This window comes from Amphibalanus amphitrite, unplaced genomic scaffold (assembly GCF_019059575.1).
Source record: "Amphibalanus amphitrite isolate SeventyFive unplaced genomic scaffold, NRLGWU_Aamphi_draft 000253F_arrow, whole genome shotgun sequence".
Lineage (NCBI taxonomy): Eukaryota > Metazoa > Arthropoda > Thecostraca > Balanomorpha > Balanidae > Amphibalanus > Amphibalanus amphitrite.
The window spans coordinates 364,762-387,865 of NW_024881748.1; the positions used below are offsets into that span (position 1 = coordinate 364,762).

General features: G+C 50.9%; 1 protein-coding gene across 1 annotated transcript; it reads left to right on the top strand.

The window, feature by feature from the left end:
• Window positions 1-1,551: 1,551 nt before the first annotated feature.
• LOC122386487 (serine proteinase stubble-like) lies at window positions 1,552-22,404 on the top strand. The gene is made up of 7 exons (XM_043375727.1): window positions 1,552-1,846; window positions 10,428-10,637; window positions 12,323-13,852; window positions 14,159-14,363; window positions 14,607-14,904; window positions 16,314-16,439; window positions 21,378-22,404. Exons 1-7 carry the CDS (start codon window positions 1,819-1,821, stop codon window positions 21,540-21,542), a joined length of 2,562 nt encoding a protein of 853 aa, XP_043231662.1. The 5' UTR covers window positions 1,552-1,818; the 3' UTR covers window positions 21,543-22,404.
• The last annotated feature ends 700 nt before the right edge of the window (window positions 22,405-23,104 follow it).

The following is a 23,104-nucleotide window of genomic DNA, read 5'->3' on the forward strand; positions in this document are numbered from 1 at the left end:
ATGCATAGTAAATGTACCCACACACAAAGATAAGTCTTGGCTGCTGGATCTGTGATCATTGAAATGACATTGTAGCGGGGTCATTTAGAAAATATGTAAGACAGGTAAGACCGTAACAAATAGCGCCTTTGTAAATCCGTTAGCTTTTAAAATGAATCAGTAGGTATGCGACACGAGCGCTCACGCTGCCTATCAGTATGCAGCGTAAGTTCCACCCGTCCGGTGCGTTGGGCATATGTGTGTGTGTGCGTGCGACTGTTTGCACAGCGGCTGCTAACAAAGTAGCGCACATTTACGCACACAGAGAACTGGGGCATTCCTGGGCCGAAATGGCACAGGTCGAATAAGGTGAAGAATGTTGTGGGACGCGACGAGAACAAGGAATACCACGTACGAGTACCAATGCTATAGGTATAGCCGAATCAAAGGAAACTTGTAAAACGAAAAAAGTAATAGAAAAGGCAACACTTTATTTAGTTTGCTGTGGTTTTATAACTAATTTTGCCAGATCTCGGGCACGTAAGTATCAATAGTTACGCTGCATTTGCTCGCAATCGAGACATTCGGCCAGATGAAACCGTCGTCTTTTCGTTCTGCAATGTAATTTCGGGTTACAGATGCATGACAGGCCGACCGGCTGTCTGAAAATGTGGGCCCTTTCAGCGCCGTGTCGGATTTCACAGTCGACCAGCCACGGGCTGCGACTGTTGGCTGTTCTTTTCCAGCCGTCAATGCGGCAGGGCGGTACACTTTTCTCTGCAGCAGAACTTTCCAGCGGCATGCCGTCCAGCCCACAGGGCGGCTGCCTTTGTTCGCTGAGGAGGCCGCTGAAAAGGAAGGTGGTGTCGCCCCGTCCAGCTGCGACACTGAGCCAATTACAGACCGCTGGCTAATGAGACGCGGAGTGTAATTATTGAGCCATTTACTCGCTTTCGGTCGGCCATACTTTCGGTAATTATTTCTCTAGCCCTAACCAGGTATGCAATAGAGGTGGATATTCCGCTGAGATAAACTTGAACTAGATTTGTTAATCAATTTTAAACGCTCCACTTATCTCAGCTGTTTCAATGAAAAGATGCAGGGCTGCTAGAAGTTAAACTTGGTCAGAAATTATTCATGAATTCACACATTTTTATGTTGTTATGATGTAACTGTATTCAGATATCGCCTGTTGAGCCTCTATTTAGTTTGGTGTGTTGTTGAAGTGTGATTTAGAAATAAGAAATCCCATCACCAGCTCTTCAAATGCGCTAAGAAGCTTATGTTTATTTTTCATTTACATTTTTTACAAGACTGGTGATGCTGCAAGCTGTTACTGTGTGAAAAGAGTTTTGAAAACGGAGGTGCGAACGTGTGAATTGATTGCTAAAAATGAGGCCTGATGGTGCGATGTGGGATCGGTGACGATGTGACGGTGAGACGGAGCGCTGTGATGACGGTGTGACAGAGCGCTGTGATGACGGTGTGACGGTAATGTGACGGTGTGACGGCCCGGCAGCGGCGGCGGCTGACCTGGATACCCCGCCGCCGCCGCCGCCGTTGCCGCCGCGTCAGTCGCTGACGGAGCGTCTCGCCGGTCGGGCCGCGCGTCTCTCGCCCACCGAGCGGGGCTCCACGACTCCCAACTGACGACCGGAGACGATCGGACGCAGTGCGAGCTGAGCGGTCAGACAGCGCGGGTCACTGTGCGCGGACAGTGCAGGGCGCGGGGCGGGGTAACAAGTGGCTGTGTGTGACAATGTGCGTCACCGGTAGTGTCCGGGAGTGATAGACGACAGACATGCGACTGGGTGCACGGAACACCAGCCTCGTGACGATATGATTCACGCCTTGCTCAACGGCCCAGGTTAGTTAGTGTCCGGTGGGAAGAATTTGATGATTGACAAAGAGGTTCCGATTCGGAACATAAGTGTACAGTGTGTCTAAAAAGAATGTACCGTCGCCACTACGTGGCGCTGGTGTCGCGAGCCGGTAGTTGGCTGAATCCGCACCAGACCACACATTCCCAGGCGCTAGGTGACAGCTGCGCAGCGGCCGGTAGTAGCGTAAGCCCGAACCTTCGTGACACGACCCCGGGGGGGGGGGAGGGAGGGGAGCGGGCGGGGCAGCGCGTGTAGGGAGGGGTGCTCCACAGCAAGCTGGCAGTAGTCGCGGCCAAAGGTCAAGGGGTCACGCACCAAGCGAACGAACGCTGATGTGGGTTCGTGGGGATCATGAACTTGTGTGTGGTAGGTGCGTATTGCGATGCACGGGTGATACGCCAGGTCTAAGCCAAAGGATTCAGGGGAGAGCTGAAGAAAACACCTGGTCAACTACGGCGAATAATAGTGCTGAAAAATGGAAAGTATGGGTCAATGCAAGCATTCATGACTATAAACAACTTTCTGAGGACGCAAAGGCCAGCATTGAATAACGATATCCGGATCGAAATTAGCAATGATTTATAATTAAATGCCGAACTAATAGCGCTGCAAAACCCTCCTAGTAAATTGTCAAGTCGGATTATACCCACTCGAATTAAACTATCCTAAATAAAATTGTTAATTAACTTTCTAACACTGACGTTCTTTATCATACGATAAGTATGGGGTTAACCAAGATTCAGCATCTTCCGCATTCAAAAAATCACCTGTTAAGGCTAGAACATTAATGGCCAGGTAAAAACATGGTCGGGATTTGATTAACCGGATTATAAGCCGATTTTTTTAGTCGGGATTTGATAAGTCAGATTTTTTTACGCCAACCGCATTTTTAAGTCAAGTCAGGTCACTGATCTATGACGTCATAAATGAGCAGTCCTAAAATGAACTGTGTGAAACTGTCCTAAACTGTCCTCAACATTTTAGGACTGTGTGCACACTCCTAAAATGTTCAACTTCGCTACACCCTCAGTGCAGAGCTTTCATAGGGAGATGAAACTTACAGGATCTTATAGTATGATCGAGAGTCTCACAACTTGTATAAATGTATATCTCGGATTTTCTGAAGGGTCGCCTGAGATCAGGTCAGTCTCTCACCATTAAAAGTCAGGGGAATATGGGAATTGCTAGTTTGGTCCGGAAATGATATACAACTATCTCAAATTCTCAAGCACACGGAATCGTGATTTCATGCGCTCCTTGCAAGGTCTGATGCTTTAATTTTGCTTTGTTGATCTTGCGTGACGTCATTTATCACGTAACCAAGGGTATCAGTTTTTCGTCAATAACTCCCGATCAACTAAAGCTACCGAGTCGATAAAGCCACTAATGGACATGAAAAGACCTGCCGAATCGATTGATATGCAATATGACCTCCTTTGACCAGCTTCGTGACCTGACGGGCTGTGACCTGACCTTGACCCGAGGTTAACACCTTAACTCTCGCCCATATTGGTGTTTTTCCAGCTGCAAACGTATAAGGGGGGGGGGGGTCCGTTGGACCCTCCCTTGCCGTTTCGCCCCTGATCGAGCTAGAGCTTCGCGGAAAAAACGAGCGTGTTGGCCGTGACGAAAGGAAGTCGATGATACCCAATTTTAAGGTCCTAGGTCATCGGTTGACTTTCCAGGTCAGGTCAATGACCCAAAAGTCGGGAAAATCGGGCCTGTTAGAAAGTCGTAAAGCGTGGCTGCTATGGGGTTTTCGGGGTGCTGATCACGAATATCATGTTAGTTTTGATCACAGATGATGTCTTCATGCATTTAGGCCAGGTTGGGTCAGGTCAGGTCAGGTCAACCAGTAAGGGTATTCGTAGTAGGTGGCAACCGCCTCTGACAGCTTCGCAACATGTTACGAGGGCACCAAAACTACTTCGTAAATGTTCATATGGCTGCTAAATTCGAATTCAGCTCCTAAAACTGGCCTAGAAACATGTAAAACTCGAAAAGTGAACCGAGGTCATCAAAGGTCAATGACCTGACCTGACTTTCCGGTGACCTTGACACCCACCCTAATGCATGGAAGCAGCATCATATCCCATGTTTGAACGCTTAAAACCACGAAAAGACTGCAAACGCGCCGCTAATGCGAGCCGACATACGCCGAATCGCGATTCCGGCCAAACATGGTCTCGAAAAGTAGGTCGCAGGTCAAAGGTCATTAAGGTCAGGGTCATGACAATTTCAGGGTGGGTGTAAAATTGATTAAAGCGAGGGTAACGAAAGTTTCGTCGCGATCGGCCGCTTTTTACGCGAGTTATTCGCGAAAAACCGAGGGAGGGGGGTCCGTTCGACCCCCCCCCCTCTATACGGGCGAGGGTTAAGTTGATCTCACCCGAAGAAAAAGTATACCATTCGACACGCCTGAGCTAGACAAACACGATGCTGCTAAAATCGCGGATCTGCGATCATTTTTAGCGAAGTTATTTACCAAAAACCGAACCTGTGCCTTGGGCCACTTGACCTGACCTCCGAAGTCATCGGCTGACCCTGGTCCTTAAATCGGAGACCAATCGCTGCATTTCGTAACGACGCACACGATTGTTTCTTTCGTGAGGCTCTAGCTCAATTAGGGGCGAATCGGCGAAGGGGGTTGTTTCCTCACTTCCAACCCCCAACGTCCCTCGGTATTCAGAAAACCTGAAGGTCCGGTGAGGGTTAAAACGTTTCTCCTGAACGAGGAAGAAATGAAAAAGCCAAAGCTCTATAGACGTCCTGTAAAAGTGGCCATAATAATAAATTCGTTAGAAATAAGATGCTTTTTAAACGACTTCCTCATATAAAATCGGGTGCTGGGACCAATCTTATAAACGCTTTAAAATGGACAGGGCGTCACTGGCTGAAGTTTGGGTGCAGAAAACGGCTATTACATAAATGCAAAATGGTTTTCATGCATTTCAGTCAATTGTATATTGTCGGTCCCAGTGGCCGAGCTAAAAAAAAAATCGGTAGTGTTTTGCATCTTTTACGCCCTAAGAAACTACACCATCTATCGAAGTGGGCGGGCTTATTTGAATGGGAGGGCGCATTATGCACGAATCGAGTGCTTTCGTTTATTTTGGACTGTATTTTACCACATCCACTGCTGGTATCACTATTAATATTATCTAATGCCGTGAATACGACAGCATTCCATTTATAAGATTGGGCCAATGGAGTCGCGCCCCGCGAGCTCGGTTTTCCGCTGGGCCGCTACAGGCCAGGAAGTCGGTCTTCGCCTGAGGGCAGGACAAAGGTCAGCGAGGGAGCGCGGGGTCAGCCAGGTATCGCCAAGTGCCGAGCGGATGCCGCTCCCTCCCCTCTCTTCCCCTCTTCTCCCCTCTCCACCTCGGTATAGATGGGGAGGGACCGAACTGCCAATGACATGCGAGCGGTCAAGGCCGCTCGAGCGGCAGCGACCCTGGCGGCCGGATGCCGCAACTGGGATTCAGCCAAGTTACCGATTCGCCTCCTGTGGGAGAGCCAAACCAGGGGACATACTTTTTAGATATACTGTACAAAGCTGGACGTTCATAAAATAATCCAGCATTATTCAAAAATTGTGATGAAACGCTTGAAGCGCAGGTCCACATTCATACATGGATAACGTTTTTCATGTTAGCGTCACTTTTGGTGGTTGTTTGTGCTCACTTATCAATTCAACGTCCTTCTTTGAAGCATAATTCCGCAGCAATTCACCTGAATGATTTCAACAGATCTCTCTTGTTGAACTGAGAGTCACGACGATCGCCTCAGAACAGCGGGAAATCCTCTCCGATTCGTGTGTGCCGCCACAGACGCGGAGAGAGGCGCGTAACAGGTGGTCGATCCGAGCATCAGATGGCTTGGATTGGCTCTACTGAGCTCGGTTCGATGGCCTCAATAGACGCGCAGCACGCCACGCTGTCACCCAGGCCCAGATAAAGCGTGCCCAGACTGCAAACTTTCCGGTCGGCGACATACAATCGGTCTCGGCAGTTCAATTGTTTGGTGGAGAGTGAAGAGATTCTCACTGTTCCGCGTGGGTGGGGATACCATTCAAACAAGACTGGATTGGACGGTTGTCGAAATGACTTTGCCATGTGTTGTTGTAAGGTTGATAAAACCTCTTACTGGGAGAGTGGAAAGTGAAGCTTTGTGCTGGACAGTAGTGGAAAGTTCTGATTAGTGAATGGAAGCATTTAGTTGAAGTGTTTTCTGGTTTGTAAGTGGCTAAAACAGCAGCGGTCTCCGGGACCAGTGAAGGCAAGTCCAAAAATTCCCTATAAACAAAAATTCATTTAAATTAGTACAGCTTAACATAATTTCATTAAATCACATTAATAAAAAAAGTCAAGCTTATTTTCACTATTCAAAGAAAAAACATCAATGGTATCATAAATATTTAAACGTTTTTATATCTTGCGTGATGCCGTAATCAAAGCTTCTCAAGTCGTCAAACATGGCTTTGTCTTGGTAAAAAGTGTCCAAGATCTTCTCTCCTACAACAAACAACAATAATAGGTAGTGCTCGTTAGTTAGCCTCACAACGTAACAGATGGCATCTATCTTCAATACTGCACCGAGTCACCACAGGTGTCCCGAGAGACAGCCCGTTACCAACGGGCACTGTTTTCATATGTCAAATTGAACAGTGGAGGTATGGATGGATGCCTTGTCCCACCTCTTCCCATACAATACCGTCTCATCCTGTCCCTGCCCGTTCTATTCATGCGTCTCGTCCTTTCCCGTCTTCATCTGGTGACGTTGTTACCGCTTTGGTGTGTCGCGTTCTGTCTGCTTCTTTCAGCAAAATGAAGCCAGAGACGTTTTTTTCGAACGTATGCGTGGTTCCCACGCGGATAAGGTGTTGAGTTGTTCCTCTATCCAATACCTACATTGTGTGTGTAAAATGCTCTCAGGATGAGCTGAAATGCCAATTTGACGAGTAAGATAAGCATTTTATTACGCTTACGTGGTGAGATGAAATGAGGTAACAATTACTGGAAAATACATGAAATATGTGTGCTTGCAGATAAGAGGCTATGGTTTCATGTTTGAGATGTTACGATACGTGCGCACCCATGCAGGGCCTTTATTGCGACCCTTCGTTTGCCGTCTCAAAAGGCGTCTCAGACGCTGGTTGTAGAATTATCTGATGATGAAAGTTATAAATCATTACCCTGGTAAGATGTTCAAAAATTAATAAAATTGAGTGATTGTGAAATCATTATCATCCTGAATAACCGTTGGGATAACCTTCCAATAAGATTCTCGTTCACATGCTAGAGCAAACTGGTAGATAATTTCGCAGGAGGCACATTGTCATCAAGGGTCATTTCCAGTATTCGGCTTTGCATCTCTAATTTACAAAGGCCGTATGGAAATATCAAGCACAGCTCTGTTGAGAGGCATCCTCCAGTCTCCTTACACCACACAACACTGGCGCCGTGTATGTGGGTATTAGAAATCCGTCGCCACGGAAACAATGCATATCTCCACACCCGGTGAGCAGGCAGCAAACCGTTTCAGCGCCGGTTTCTCCCGTAAGGTCAGCCCGAGGCTGCGCGCTATCAAAACGCCTCCCCTCTCTCCCGCCTCCCTCCTCTCTCCCAGCGTCACAAAACGTGACGGGGTGTTCGTGACACCGCCGTGCCACGCCTTGTACTAACTCCCCCGAGCGCGGTTAGAAGCGTGCCATCGGCGTGCTGTCGTGTTTTCTTGTCTTCGCTCACGATGCTCATACAGTCAGGAAAAGTGAAACTATATAAATCATACTGAAGCGGCTGTGCTAGTATGCGTTCAATGTAAAAATGCAAAAATGCCATTGATGGTGTAAATCGTTAATCGATAAACAAAAAAAAAACAGAATAGCCACGGATCAACTTGTGAATTTGGACTGTTCCCATGCACGATTAGCTTCTTTCTTTACGATCAATTGATCCAGCAATCACTGCGCCGAATATTGTCGGCTTTAGCTGCAAGAATGGCATCCGCTTATAATTGCGTCTCTTCTTCCTCCATGTCGCAACATTGGGTTCCACGTCCTGTTGCCGGCTGAACATTGATTAGTTTCCAGCAAAGACGGACATCCTCAGCTGTCAACCAGGAAATGCATTCGGCATGTTCTGCCTCGCACGACTGGCAGAGAGAACGCGCTACGAAAGCACTTGGCTCGTCCCCGAACGGCTGTGGTTCTGATTCTCTATCCAGCTCGTAATGGACGCCAGACGCTGCAGCTCAGCGTGAGATTCATCTGGAACGGAGTCGTAGAATGCGCCGGAGCGGCACGGCAGTTTCCACGCGCTCCGGCCGCGGGTGGCGAGCCGGCCCTCCTCGGCTCATAGCTCACCACCGGGAGATGGCCAGGACATTTGGTGGTCAGCGTTCTCTGCATTAGTGGAACGGTGATTCGAGAGCTTTCTGATGATGTGCTAATGCGACAAAACTAGCCAGTTTCCCACACGTTGCTATCTTGGTGAGGCTCGGATAGTTATGTAACAGTCGCACAAGATAAACGCGTGCTTTATGCCTACGCAAGTATGCAGCAAAATATTGAAAACAGTTCAAACTTTGTCAGCTGTCTTAACTGCTCCTTCGATGTGTTTTGCTTCGCGAGCTCGCAGTAAGATTTTTGGCATGCCGCTTTGCACAGATAATATCCCACAATCTCGCTGTTCCTAAGCTATTGCAGTGACAGTTATTACAAAGGATGGATATAACAATGGTGTTCTGAGAATAATATACCCGTGGCAGATGGCCCACTTCTCCGGTTCAACTGTTCCTGGTATTTACATTGCATGCGATGGTAATGATTCGACGACAGTGGTCGTGGGGGGGGGAGTGTCGTTTGGGGAGGGGACGAGCTGGGCTGAAGTTCAACGCGGTCAGCTGATATCTGTTCAAATATATATGTATGGTCACTGAGCTGCAATGAGCTCGATAAGTTTTTATATTCAAACATTTCGATATATCTACGATCAGAGATATGGTGCTAGCTACCTAGCGCCTGATGCAGTCTCCTGTACCATGGAATCTTTGGTGCTGCTGTTGTGTGAGCGAATGCAGTCTCTTGCCTGCCGTCTCGAGTGGTGCTATTGTTATGTGATGAAATGCAGTCTCCATGAGAAAGCGTGCTCAAAGCAGTGTCAACTGTTGTTGCGAAGCCAGATATTTTCTGATTTAGTTTGCATTGGACTGCTTAGATATTGTAGTGATGCTAAATACAAATTTTGAAGTTGCCAGCACTAGCACTAATCTTTTCATTATGGTATGACTCGCCTATCTAATCTATTGATCTCCTGCGTCATACCTATTGTTATCAAGCCACCCCTATAACTAGCATGAGGATCAAATATTCAATCCGACATTTGGCATGGCTTCATTGCGTACTCATTAGCCTTATGCAAGTACCTACAACAAGGCCATGATCTTGCTCAAGGACACAGCGCTGCTCACTCTACCGTGACTATCTCACCCTACTCCGCGCCCCGGCAGTCTGGATGGGACCGGCTGGGTCTGAGGAGTCCCAGACCCGATCTTTACCGCTGATTGCCAGTCTCACCGACCGCCGCGCCGGTGTCGGTGGTCGTTTCTGGGTCACCCCGTTCCTTCACCCCAGTCCGTTCTGCGTTCTGTCTAAGATAGACCGATATGCGCACACGACGCACATTTCCGAGCGGTTCAGAGTTCAGACCACACAGGTCACATGTCCTCATTATACTCGTGTTCAGGTTACAAACACGTCCATTGTGGTCATACGTGCAGTGCCCAGATCACTGGTCAAATTTCGTTGGTGTTTTGGGGCTCAGATCACGCACGAATCACGTTGCTATGTGGTCGTTGTTTTCAGCAAATCACGTCTCTCTGTGCTTCTCATGTCGGTCATGTCGTTGGCACTTGTCTCCTCGACCGAAGGATGTACTGAGAAGTCTACACCGCATCTCCGCAACGTAACGGAGATTGATTCTATATTCTATGAATCTAACTAATTGGCGAAGTCACATCGTCTATTGCGAATCCGCATTTCGCGCGATTCCCTCCAGTCTCAGAAGCCCCCTGCACGCGCCGGTGCCGGCTGCGGTCGGCGCGGCGGCTGCGGTTGCGGTCGGTCGGTCTCGCGTCGGTCTCGTCTCTGCTCGCCCGTCTGTCCGGTCTCTCTGCGAGCCGACCATCTGGTCACAGCTGGCCGCCGCGCCGCCCGCCAGCCCCGACCCACTTGGTCTAACCCATTTTTCGGAAAGTAAAACTGCACGCGTGACGGTGCAGTGTGACGCCCAGCGTGACGCCGCCCGTGACGCACGCTACTCACACTGTGACGGCACACGTCAGTGCCAGAGAGTATGTACACAGAGAGCAAGGCACTGAGCCACAAACAGCGGAGCTTCATGATAAAAGTTAACATAAAATTCACCTTTGTTTAACATGCATTTAAGCACGTGTCTTTAGTTGCGAAATGAGTTTGGCGTTCGCCGTTCCGTGCACAGTCAATGTTTAAAATAGACAAATTTCGGCATATGCCTCATGTTACCATGTACGTCTGTCTGTTTTCAGGACGACGGAAGAGACCCGACAGTTCGGCCGACGGCGGGCGGTGTGCGCCTGCTCCTGCTGTCTCTGTTCTGCTGCTGCCGCTCCTACTCCTACCGCTGCTCACCAGCGCCGATGGATCTGGACAGCAGGAGCTCGCTCAAATCTCTCCCAACCTCACATTGCCATATCTCCAGCACCTCATCAACAATGCCCGCGATGGCAGAAGTATATGTGAGTACTAAAGAGGCGTCGGTAATACGCCGAGCGCAGCGTTGCGGTAATTGCCACTTTATATCCAGAAGCATATATGGTATGCATTCAAGTACGTGTGTAATACAATCATGTTTATTTTCAAACAAAACAAGCAAAATTCGTTAAAAAATAGACTCTCCAATTGAATATCCAGCCCTGAGAATAAGCACAGCAATTACCTGAAGGGATAAACACGGGAAGAAACATACTGCATACCTACCAAATAATTTTTGAATGATCACCTGAGAGTCTATTGTTTCTTTCCTAAGTTGAAAGCACGATAGATGTTTTGTCACATTTCTTACAAGCTTTCTCAGTTTTGCATGTCATGAACTGTTACTTTCGCTGGCTGATCGACATTTTGCCTGGGACATTGTCTTCTTACAAAGGCCAGCTCGAGTCGAGGATTTATGAAAAGAAAACACCCAGTGCGAACTAAGTGGCCGTACAGAGCCTTCAAACCGTCCATCCGCAGCATCTGAGAGGAAAAAGAGACGGTGACAACCATTCAGCATAACGTTACATGCGTTGATATGTTGGTAACTGATCCATGCAGATTCCATAGGTGCATTTAGTTGATAATGCATCAAATTGCAAAAAAAAAAAATGCAATATTCCTCAGCAGTCAGCCGCCTCTCCACAGACCCCAGCCTCAGTCGCCTCTAGTCCGTCCCGGTCCGCGCCGCCTCTCCGCAGCCCCCGGCATATCAAGTGGTCTCTGGTCCGTTCTAGTCCGTGCCGGCCTTCCATAAACCCACAGCGGTAAACAGGGTGATCCCTGGTCTGTCCTGGCACTCCTGGCCCGTGCCGCCCTCCCTCACCCCCATTCTCAGTGGTCTCTGGTCCGTCCTGGTCCGTGCCGCCCTCCCTTACCCCGGCCTCAGTGGTCTCTGGTCCGCCCTGGCCCGTGCCGCCCTCCCTAACCCCATCCTCAGTGGTCTCTGGTCCGTCCTGGCGGCACCAGAGACCACTGGGAGGGGCGGCACGCCCCTCCCTTACCCCCGGCCTCAGTGGTCTCTGGTCCGTCCTGGTCCGTGCCGCCCCTCCCTTACCCCCGACCACAGTATGGTCTCTGGTCCGTCCTGGTCCGTGCCGCCGGGCCTGGCGTCGTTCCCCGGTCAAACGAGCCGTGAAAACTGGCCTCCTTTCGGCACGCGACTGAGCCACGGCGCCGGCCCGGACCGGGCGGCGCGGGCCGGGACGGGGACAGTAGATCACCACCTGGAGCTGGGACAGACGCGCAACAGCGCCATATATCACTGGCAGGGAGCGGGGCAGAGCTGATTCCAGTAGAGCCGAGAGGTCATTGGTGACATGAAGCATGCAAACTGTATGACATGCCTCATCAGAGTGACTTTTTATTCAATGAAAGCTCATTTGAGAGTAAGGTGTCGACAACTGTTCAGTAATGATGATTCAATAGGTTACCAAATACCAACAGAACATCACCTTGCCAAAGCCAGGTTGGCCTGGTGCAGCAGTAGACCAGCAGCTGGATGGACGTCATGCCAGCGTCTGTCGTTAATCAAAATATGAAACTGGAGATAGTTGAGAACATTTTGTGTTGGTGAAATGCGTAATTCATCCAATAGGTGGCATTGTAAAATAGATTTGCATAGGTCCCCCCAGCTTCTCTGACTCCCCTGCTTCCCGTCTGCCGGCAGACTCGAGTCACTCCAGTCAGAGTCAGATCCGGCCCTCGCCCTGCATCTCGAGCCGCTCCGGCCGGCGCGGTGTCTGTATGTTCGTCTGGGAGTGCGTCAAGAAGGGCGGCGAGCCGGTCGGCATCTGCACGGACCGCTTCATGTTCGGCGGCTGCTGCGAGATGCCGGACGAGCTGGCGATGACGCCGACCGCCGGGCCGCAGGAGCTGATGACGGCCGCCGCTAGCACGGCTCACGCTGATGTCGACGGCTGGACGTCACTGCTGGAGACGGCTGGAGCGGGGACCAGCGCCGGTCCCGGGACGCACTGGAGCTCCGGACCAGCGGAGTACACACAGCCCCCGACAGTCGGGTCCACCTATCCGGACAGGCCATCAACTTATCCGGATAGGCCGTCAACATATCCGGATAGGCCGTCAACTTATCCGGATAGGCCGTCAACATATCCAGATAGGCCATCAACATATCCAGATAGGCCATCAACACTTCCAGACCGATATCCAGAAGAACCCGCGCTATATGAGGAGAGATATCCGGATAAGCCATCCTATTCAGATAGGTTCAAGGATCGACCTCATATTTACCAAGATAGATATCCTGACAGGCCGTCCAGTTACTTCGAAAGGCCGTCGTCTTATCCAGATAGAGACAAACCTTCATTATATCCGGATAGAGACAAACCATTTGCATCGTATATAAACAGAGACAAACCATCCTCATATTCACATAAAAATAAACCATCAAGTTATCTGGATAGAGACAAACCTTATTTTGACAAGGCCAAGCCACATCAGAATAAACCAACAAGCTACATCGACCGTTATCCGGACGACAGCTCGCCCTCAGTAGACCGGTACAGCCCGTATAAGGGCAGACCGTCGCCCTCCCGCCCCTCCACCTACCCCTCCCGCCCCTCTTCGCTCGCCGTCGAGCCGGTCCGCCCCTACGACCGTCCGTCGACGATCACCGACCGCTGGTCGTCGACACCGACACGTCGGCCGACAGAGGAACCGGCGACGGCGCCGCTCGACTGGCCAGAGCTGCCGCAGGTCATCCCGGAGAGGCCCTCGGTCCAGGAGAACGAGGTGGGCTCCGGCCCGGTGGCGCTCACCAAGCCGTGGCCGCGACCGACGCGGCCGACGCGACCCACCCGCCCGCCACCCGCCTCCATCACCTTCCCCTCCACGACCACCGAGGCAGTGCCGTCCACCACACAGACGTCCACGTCCACGGCGGCAGCGCTACTGGAGACGGCCGCCAGTCAGTCGTCGGCGCCCTCCGTCCAGTGGGTGAACGTGCAGGACACACTGCCGGACGTGGCGACGCCCTGGCCGCGGCCGACGCGACCCACCCGACCCCACTGGTCCAGCCTGGGGGCGACCTCCCGGCCGCCGACCACCACCACCACAACAACAACAACCACCACCACCAGAGCGACCACCACCACTCGGACAACCACCGCTCGGACCACCACCACCAGTCGGCCGGCGACGCAGGCCACGCCACCCGCCGGAGCCGCAAGAGCCGCAGGTAAGACGAAGCCGATGGCGCATCCGCATGGCTCAGACGGCAATCGGGAATGGCTCACAATGCTGGCTTAGAAAAGCTTGACTTTCGTTTGAAAGGCGATTTTAGCAGATGTCGGGTAAGATGGATTTTTTTTTTTTTGCTTCAAGTTCTTCATGGTTACTGGCAGTAATGCACCAATCTTCTCGTTTATTGACTTTGCTGGCAATTTTAATTTCTAAATTCTAAGTCATTACTTTCTTTCTGCATCACCTTGCTTTCAGCTAAATGTCCGTCTCTGACCCCTCCCCCTCTCTTACGCCTGCTCAGAGTGCGGCGTGCCGCCGCTGTTCTCCGGGCCCGGAGCCTCCCCGGAGACCAGGATCGTAGGCGGCAAGAACGCGCCGTTCGGCAGCTTCCCGTGGCAGGTGTCCGTGCGGCGCACCTCCTTCTTCGGTCTGAGCACCACTCACCGGTGCGGCGGGGCACTGCTCAATGAGCAGTGGGTCGCCACCGCCGGACACTGCGTCGACGAGTGAGTGGCGTCTGGAGTTGCACCAGGGATTAAGTCATTTCTGTATTAAACAATATCTCGTTGACTTTCTGATGTACGTATCAATATAAGGCAGTATATGAAATGATAACTTAGTCCAGTAATTACGTCATTTTAGCAAGTCTTTGCAGTGAATGTATGTAATATAAAGACCGTGAAGCATGAAAACCTATGATTGATTGTACCGGCATCACATATTTGACCGCGCGTTTCCTTCCTCCACAGTCTGGTGCTGAGCCAGATCCGCATCCGTGTCGGCGAGTACGACTTTGGCTCGGTGCAGGAGCCGTTCCCGTACCAGGAGCGGAACGCGGCTGGCAAGTTTGTGCATCCCAAGTACAACTTTTACTCGTTCGAGTACGACCTGGCGCTGGTGAAGCTGGAGCGCCCGGTGGACCTGGCGCCGAACGTGCACCCCATCTGTCTGCCGGGGAATGACGACCGGCTGGTGGGGGAGAACGCCACTGTCACCGGCTGGGGTCGGCTCAGCGAGGGAGGCACGCTGCCCAGCATACTGCAACAGGTGAGCGAACTCATGCAACTGCAAAATTTGCAAATCTTTGCACACCTACACGAATGTAAATCATCAGTGTATTTACAGAGGCATATGACGGGACGGATACAGCACGGGGCTTACAAGGGGCAACAAGGTCCTCAACATAAGAGGTAAAAATGCTCCAAAATGACATCGGATAATTCCATTCGAAGTGAAGCAATTATCTTCCCTCTGCCCTGCTGCATCCGTCCTGACAATGCATTGACATTGTCTCATGTCTGTAGCGACAGTACCGGAAACCGTGCGGACTTCACACCCTCTGCAGCATCTCTCTGACCTGATCTCACCCGTCGTCCAATTTTCCACCCGACACGGCCGCTTTGGCGTGTCCTCTTCCACCATTTACACCACCCTCTGACCTATAAACCATTTGCGGGGCCGACTACGTTTCCTGCCGACGGAGAGAGGGGGACGGGAGGAAGGGAGGGAGGGAGATTGGCCGTCTGTGCACGCCCCAGTTGCGCCGCGATCCCAGCGGCGGCAGACGGAGCGACCGAGCCGAAACCATTCATATACCTAGCCGCCCGCCAGCTGTGACGTATGCACGTCACGTCACTGATCTGTGACGTCACTGGTCACTGATCGATGAGGCTTCAGAAAAGACGTAAAAAGGTGACGGGAATAGACGTGCGATCATACATACATTGCACAGCATCTCACTCCGATCGCATAAAACAAGCGATGCCAGTATGTACTTACAAACAAAGACGGTACAGACTGTGTCTATCCGTTTAGCGGAGTGCGTGAGACCGGCGCTTGATTGGTGTTTGTCTGGCCTCAATTTTCACCCGTCTGAGATTGTGTGACAAGTGTGTCGAGCTCGAAGTCGCTTTTAGACGGGTCCCGTGGCACTGTCACGTACTGCTCCGAATGGGCGGCCGGCGGCGGCGTCACGTCACGGCCGCGGCGTCACGCTCTGTGACGTCACGGACTGGGCGTGACGCGCCGAGTGACGGCCAGCCTCCGGGGGCGGTTTATGGTCCTGCTGGTACGTTACGGAATGAAAGTTGACCGGCTCTGGATGGAGACTGTGGCTGCCACGGTCTCCGCGGCTCGCCGAGCGCCGCAGCGTTCAGTGGGAGAAGGACAAACCGGCATTGCACAATATAGTACAACGCTCCAATTGCCGGGTGTGCGATAATGGCTTCCAACAGCTGACTTTCATTTATTTAGCCATTGAGGAGTGACCAACTGCAGATGCTGCTGATCATCTTTTAGCTTTAGGTACGCTGTTGATTTGTAAATGAATAACGTCTAGCTTTCATAATCTAAATCTAAATAACTGTGTACTTGAAAACTGACAAAAACTGAAGGAAAAAGAACTACGCTTACTAATATGCATTTATTTGACACTAATGCAAAACTTTATTTCCCAGGCAACTGTTCCAATTATGGAAAACAGCAAGTGCAAGAAGCTATTCAAGAAAGCTGGGCGGAAAGAATATATCCCGGAAATATTCCTTTGCGCTGGCTTTGAAAAAGGAGGAACTGACTCGTGCCAGGTAAGAAAAGGCTGCGCTGTAGCCAATATTCGGCTGTTATCCCTCATCCTTTTTAACACGCGCAGTGGAAGGGGGGGGGGCGGATTTCGCCCACCCCTCCTGTTTTTCGCCAATAACTCGCGCCGCAAACATAATATTAATGTGCAATTTCGGCTACCTGTCTAGAATTGAATTGCGGATCTTCTCGTGCAAGAAATAAGAAAATCGGTTCACAACTTTTCTAGTAATAGCGGTGTAAAGTCAAACATCCTGCCGCGGCGGCGGCGCGGCGGCGCGGTGGCCGGCGCTAGCCATTACGCGCCGCCTGAATTGTAGACTGTGCCGGGGCGGGACGGTTCCGTCTTTACATCGCGCTCCTTACCGCTGATTAAATTAGATTCGCGTCAAATTTGGTGAGAAGACTGAGAAATGTACAGGCAATCGTATGGTCAAAGAATTTTGAAAATCGGCCGGTAGTAACTTGAGTTATGAGTGTGTAAACACAAAATTGTGATTGCCGCGTTTCCCGCGTCGGCCGATCCCGCTTCAGCCGGCGACATCTTACCCTTAGCAGGCTTCTAACTGCCATATTCATTGTTGGATTAACTTGAAATTCACCATACATACTCACAAAGGTTTGGTCTTTCGTATAGTGAAAGAAAAAAGAAAATCGGCCGGTAACTTTTCGAGTTATCGGCGTGTAAACGCAAAAAAGTCGCAAATATGGCAAATTTGACCACATTTGACCTCATTTGACCTTGAAGATATTGACCTAGGGTCATGAAATTCACACACAACAGAGTTCCCTATAGCCTCCACCTACCCTCCAAATTTCGTCTTTCTAGCTCCAGTGGGAGCTGAGATCTTAGGGGGGGCGACATCCGCCCCCCCCTTCCACTGGGCGTAGTACTCGCAACCCTTCCACTGCGCGTGTTAAGGCTGTAAGAGCTCTACATGCTGTTCCATGCACGCGTCTGACCTGATCGATGGCAAAATTTGCGGAAATATCGCATGAATCATCAATATGAATACCGGATGCGGTATTGATGCCACGCCAGTTATCAAGTAAGTATAGGTATATCAGTCCTGACCGATGGCCTTAAGCGCATCTTTTTGTGTAGAAGCGCACACTTGCACCTCTAGCATTAGCCCACCGCACACACCGTCAGCCGGGTCAGCCTGGCCCATTTGCCGCCTGAGCTGATCGGGGCCAGTGGAGGTTCTCACGGACACGGACACCGCCACCGTCTCTAGCCTCTGCCACCGCCACCACCGCCACCACTACCACCACTACCACCGCCACCACCCCGCTGCCACCACCCACCGCCACCGCCACCACCACCACCACTACCACCGCTACCACCGCTACCACCCCGCTGCCACCCCGCTGCCACCGCCCACCTGCATCACCGCCACCACCGCCACCGTCTCTAGCCTCTGCCACCGCCACCACTACCACCGCTACCACCGCTACCACCCCGCTGCCACCGCCCACCAGCATCACCGCCACCGCCATCGCCACCGCTGCCACCGCCACTTGCGTCCCCACCACCGCCGCCGCCGGTAACCGCCATCGCCGCCACCGCCTCAGCCGCTGGTTGACCGGGCGAGAAAGTGTGACACGTTACAGACCATTGGTGCAAAAAGTGCGAGTGACTGCCGGTGGTCCGTGGAACGTACCAGACGAACAATGGTAACAGCGACCGGCGTACGGAATGGGTGGGACCGTGCCATGCGATAGACCCCAATGGAGCTCACGTCTTCGACCAGCGCTGCAGTTTTATAGAAAATCATAGCGACAGTAGATACTAGCCGTTTCACGACGGGCTATCTGGCGAATGCACCTGATTTGACCAAATCTGCACCTAATTTCTTTTACAGCAAATATCTTCATTTTATGAATTTATTTCAGTGTTTTTTTATCGATGATGCTCTGTGATAATATGACAAAGCAGGCATATAAGCAATTAGTGCAACCCTAGCTGATAGATGCTAAGAGACACACTGAACCTGATTTGACCAAATCTGCACCTAATCTGTACCAGATGTGCACCAAATGTGTTCCAGATGGCCGTCGTGAAAACGGCTATAACTTAGTGCGACCTCAACGTGTATTATTGATCTCGTAAACAAAGTCAACCGAAGTTCTGGAGGTCTACCGGGATGGACTGGGTGATAGCAGTGATGTTTCATTAATTTCGTCATTATTTGCAATAGACTGCAGAAGTGCAGAACGCAAGTTGCAAAAAAAGACTAAAATATGTTGATGCAATGCAACTTATAATTCAGCCGGTCTATGCTTTTGTAGCGTTAACAGCGCGATGAATGATATTTACACCCAGTTCCTCATTGCCTCCGCTCACTCCGGGAAGTGTCTATCGCCCTCCTGCACCGTGGCGGCCTATCTGGAACATATGTCGCGTAAAGCCGTCGTCGACTGCCGACTGTGCTGGGTCCGACACGCCGACCGACTATCAAACCGAGCGGGGCGCCCGGTCTTGCAATCCGGTTACCGTGGTGCGGGACACGCTTTCACGACCCCACGCGGCCCTGTCACCGTGCAGCGGAACAACATTGGTATATGGTGTCAATCAGATTTCTTCAGCCGCCCGCAAACGGTGCCCTCGGTAGCCGCAAGTCAGCCAGCCTGTTATCAACGCTTTGCAGAATGGTGACTGCAACGCATCCTGCACTTATTTACACCGAAACGGGCTTGTGTCACGTTTGCCAAGAAAATTCATCAATTAAAGTCACCGTTCTTGAATTCTCTGATCAAGCACCAACCAAACCTAAAAGATAATTACAAATCACATTAATTCAATAGTCAATTGATGAGCATTATTAAGAATGCTATAATAAAGCATACGAGAAATCAAAACTCGAGATCATGTAGCTCGCTAATAGATCTACTCAAGAAACAAGCAGTATTCACATAAAAGTCGTCATCTAACCCGGCAATCATAAGATTGTCATGGTTGCATTTCTCACCGGTGATGTTTAAGCTCATGGAAGCCCAGACGTGCGGGAGGGCTCGGAACACCATGTCAGCGCGGAGCGCTCGTGCCCATGGGTGAGAGGCGACAGCACGTCGCCGCCGCCAGACATGGCTTGTCAAGCGCGCTCCCTCGCCGCGCAGCCCTCGTGAACAATGGAGCCGGGCGCGCGGCGACCCAGCGGCGCTCATTATGATTTGGGCAAGCGTGGCCACTTTCGTTTTCGGGGGTGTGTACCGCTGTCGGTAGTGACAGTGAACGTGGCACATTGAGTGGGCCCTCTCACAGGCCGATACGGTCGACAGCAGACCGATAGGGATAGGGGGACTTGGTGTCATGATGGCATGTGGTCAAAGACGAACGCCACAGCGGGCTGGGCTTGATTTTAGCTCAGTAATTGAGCCGCTTCAATGATGATGAAGCGTCTGTGATGATCGTCGCAATAAAGTTAAACGAGCCGTAGGTAGCTGTCGAGGCAACCAGACGGGGTTAGCGTGTCACCACCAGTGGCGACATATGGCCGAAAGTGCCGGCTGAGTTCAGTCAAGATTAACCCTCGCACGACCAGGCCATTTCTCATAACACGAACGACCAGGGGGGGGGGGGGTGTTACGACCCCCCCCCCTGGCGTTTCGAAACGGAAGGTCGTAGAGCTTAGCGGAAAAAACCAACGGATTGCTCTCAACGAGATCTCGCGATTGGTGGTATATTTTTTGGTCCTAGGTCAACATTTGACCTACTTATGGCCGGTCAAAGGTCAAATTTTCCGAAAAAATCAAACTTTTTCAACTTTCCGCGGCGATTGCGGCAAAACGGTGGGAGATATCGACTTGAAACCTTCACTATCGTGTTCCTTGATCAATTCTCTATCGTTTGGTATGTATTTCGTTTCCCTAGCTCTAAAAATGGCGCGTTGGGAGCGCCGGAAGTCGGCAAGGTCACAGTCGGCGGCAGAAATTCGAAAAATCAAAATTTAAATTTTTGAAATCTGATTGTATTTTTGAATTTGGGAGGTCCATTTGCTCCCTATAGAAGCTAATATTGCTGCATATTCCCATTGAGGTGACAAGAATTAGCAAAATAGTGGTTCGGGCGCTTTTCAAAAATAGTACCGGACGCTGTTCCTCTTGTGACGTCATAGCTCCGTGACCTGACCTGACCCGGTCAATTTTCTTGCACCACACGATAGCCAATGCTTGCCCCAACATGCATGGGAAGTTTCATCATGATCCATCAAACAATGTGGGTATCACTGGCAGAAAACCTAGGGATTCGGCGCACACGTTTGGTAACTGTCGGCCGGAGGCTGTACCTCTTATGACGTCATAACTCCGTGACCTGACATGACCCGATCAATTTTTTTCGGCAAAAGATGCGCAAAGGCTGCCCCAGAGGGTATTGAAAATTTCAGCCCGCTACAACAAGCCGTTTAGCGTGCACTTCGAAAAAACCTCAGGTTGATACAACCCCCCCCCCCCCTAGGCGTTCTAGGGTTAAATGGCTCGTCTTGTGACATCACAACAAACGGGCGTCCAGTCTTTCACACATTCACCGGTAGCAAAGCTGTATGTCAGTTCGAAAATTATTGTTACAAAAAAATTTGAATGAAAAGGTTTTTTTTTGGAAAACTCTTTAGGTCCCTGAACAAGTGACATTTCTCTTCAATCTTCAGGCGTTTCGGGTGATGTCTACAGGGTTCTATACTCTCGCCAAACCTCTGGCTGTTTGGCCCGCTTGTTGTGGTGAGCCATGAATCTCTAGCTCGATGCTCTCGCAACAAACCATGACCTGATCTGACCTGCATGTCTGTCCTCAGAGCGACTCGGGCGACAATTACGTCTACCGTCCCTCCAAACTGACAATAATCTGACCTGAGCTGTGCGTCTGCTCTCAGAACGGCTAGTCGGGTCACTATTCTCTTCAATCATCCAAACTGACCTATTCTGACCTGTGTGTCTGTCCCCAGGGCGACTCTGGCGGTCCGCTGCAGGTGCGTGGCAAGGACGGCAGATGGTTCCTGGCGGGAATCATCAGCTGGGGTATCGGCTGTGCCGAGCCCAACCTGCCCGGAGTCTGCACGCGCATCTCAAAATTCACCGACTGGGTGCTCAAAAAGGTGGCGACAGAGTGAGGAGGAGTGGCTGTTAGAGGCAGAGTGGATAACTCTGCCAACTCCTTTCGCCAAACGGCCCAACTCAGGAGCTTCGGACAATCAGCGTCGGTCGGGCTGCCGCGCTCTGTTGAGCTGGCGGGACACGGGGCGAGGACAATGCACGTTATATACAACGTCAGGACCATATCCTGATTGTGACTCCCTGACGTGCCCGTGGAATAGCTGTGACGTCAGTGTGACGTCATTGAACGGCGCAGTGACGCGGCGGTAACAGCTGTTGATACTCAAACTCTCGGCGAATGATAAATGTCAAAGAGTGGAGCTGTAAGTGAGGGGAGACACCACTGTCTGAGTTTCATTGAGGGAGTGTGACCACCGGCTAACTGGCTAATGGTGCGAGTGGTGACTGATGTGACTATTGTGTCGCGAGCGTTTAAGTTTTGTTTGCTGTTGAGTGTTGAGCTGTGTGCAGGACGGAAGTTAATAGCCATATAATACGTTACTGCAGGCTCAATGATTGGCACTCGGCACCGACCACTCACGAGCGTTTCGAACCGTCTGTGTCATGTACAAGAGCGAGAGCGAGTGGCAAATGACTAAAGAAGAACGTTCACGGAGAGAAATTACCTACTATCACTGTTCCAGTTGAAGAGTCTGTGTGAGCTGTCTTGGTGCAGTGTTCGTGTGTTTGTGAGGTTGTTGATTCTTTACATGTTACCGATGCACTAAGCTGTTACAACTTGCCAGTTCCGCGAGCATGGCTGGCATCTGCGTGCTTAATGCACAGATGTGTTTATTTGAAATGCGGAACAGCTTCTTTTCAGTCATAATATATGAATCAAACACGATTACCCGTCCGAAATATATGAGCATGACCGTATACCTCTGGTAGCGTGCATGTACCGTCAGGTGGCGCCATAGGTAGTTACTCGGTAGTCGGTACATTATACCAGGCACTAGGCAGGCACTAGGCAGGCACTAGGCAGTATGTACCAGAGAGCGTACCGACAGGTGGCGCCACTGGCAGCCGCTCAGTACTAAACGGGCAGTCGCTCGCGGGCAGTCGCTCGGTACCGTAGATGGCTGCATGGCTGGTACCGTCAGATGGCACCGCACCTGCTCAGTACTTACAAGACAGGCAGACGTCCGCTACCACAGGGGGCTGGAACTGTCAAGTAGCCGGGCATAATACAGGTACTCAGTGCTGCAGTGCACAACTGCACCTCGAAATGTGCAGTAGGTACTGAGTCGTATACCTACGAGTCGGCACCACAAGGAGTTGACTAATCGCTATGGTACAAAAGCTTCGAACTATATCTAAATGCATAAATTTTTATCTTATCATATCGGGAGAATCACATCTGTAACAGTTACATCTGGAACAATACCAAGCTTTTGCGATAGTTCCGTCCCGGAACAGGCATTTGACATCGAGCTACCTCGAGTTTGAATAACAGCGGAAACGGAGGTATCGTTATCAGGCGACACGTCACACGGTCTAGAACGGAAGCGAAAGAAACATGAAATACCGACCAAAAGTTTATATTTCCGGCCAGTCTTTACAATAGTCACACCTCGCC

Bases quoted from the DNA above. Each gene is read 5' to 3' on its own strand.
- LOC122386487 (XM_043375727.1), top strand. From the start codon at position 1,819: ATGATTCACGCCTTGCTCAACGGCCCAG. The intron at 1,847-10,427 runs GTTAGTTAGTGT...GTCTGTTTTCAG, and splicing joins CGCCTTGCTCAACGGCCCAG to GACGACGGAAGAGACCCGAC. The intron at 10,638-12,322 runs GTGAGTACTAAA...GTCTGCCGGCAG, and splicing joins CCGCGATGGCAGAAGTATAT to ACTCGAGTCACTCCAGTCAG.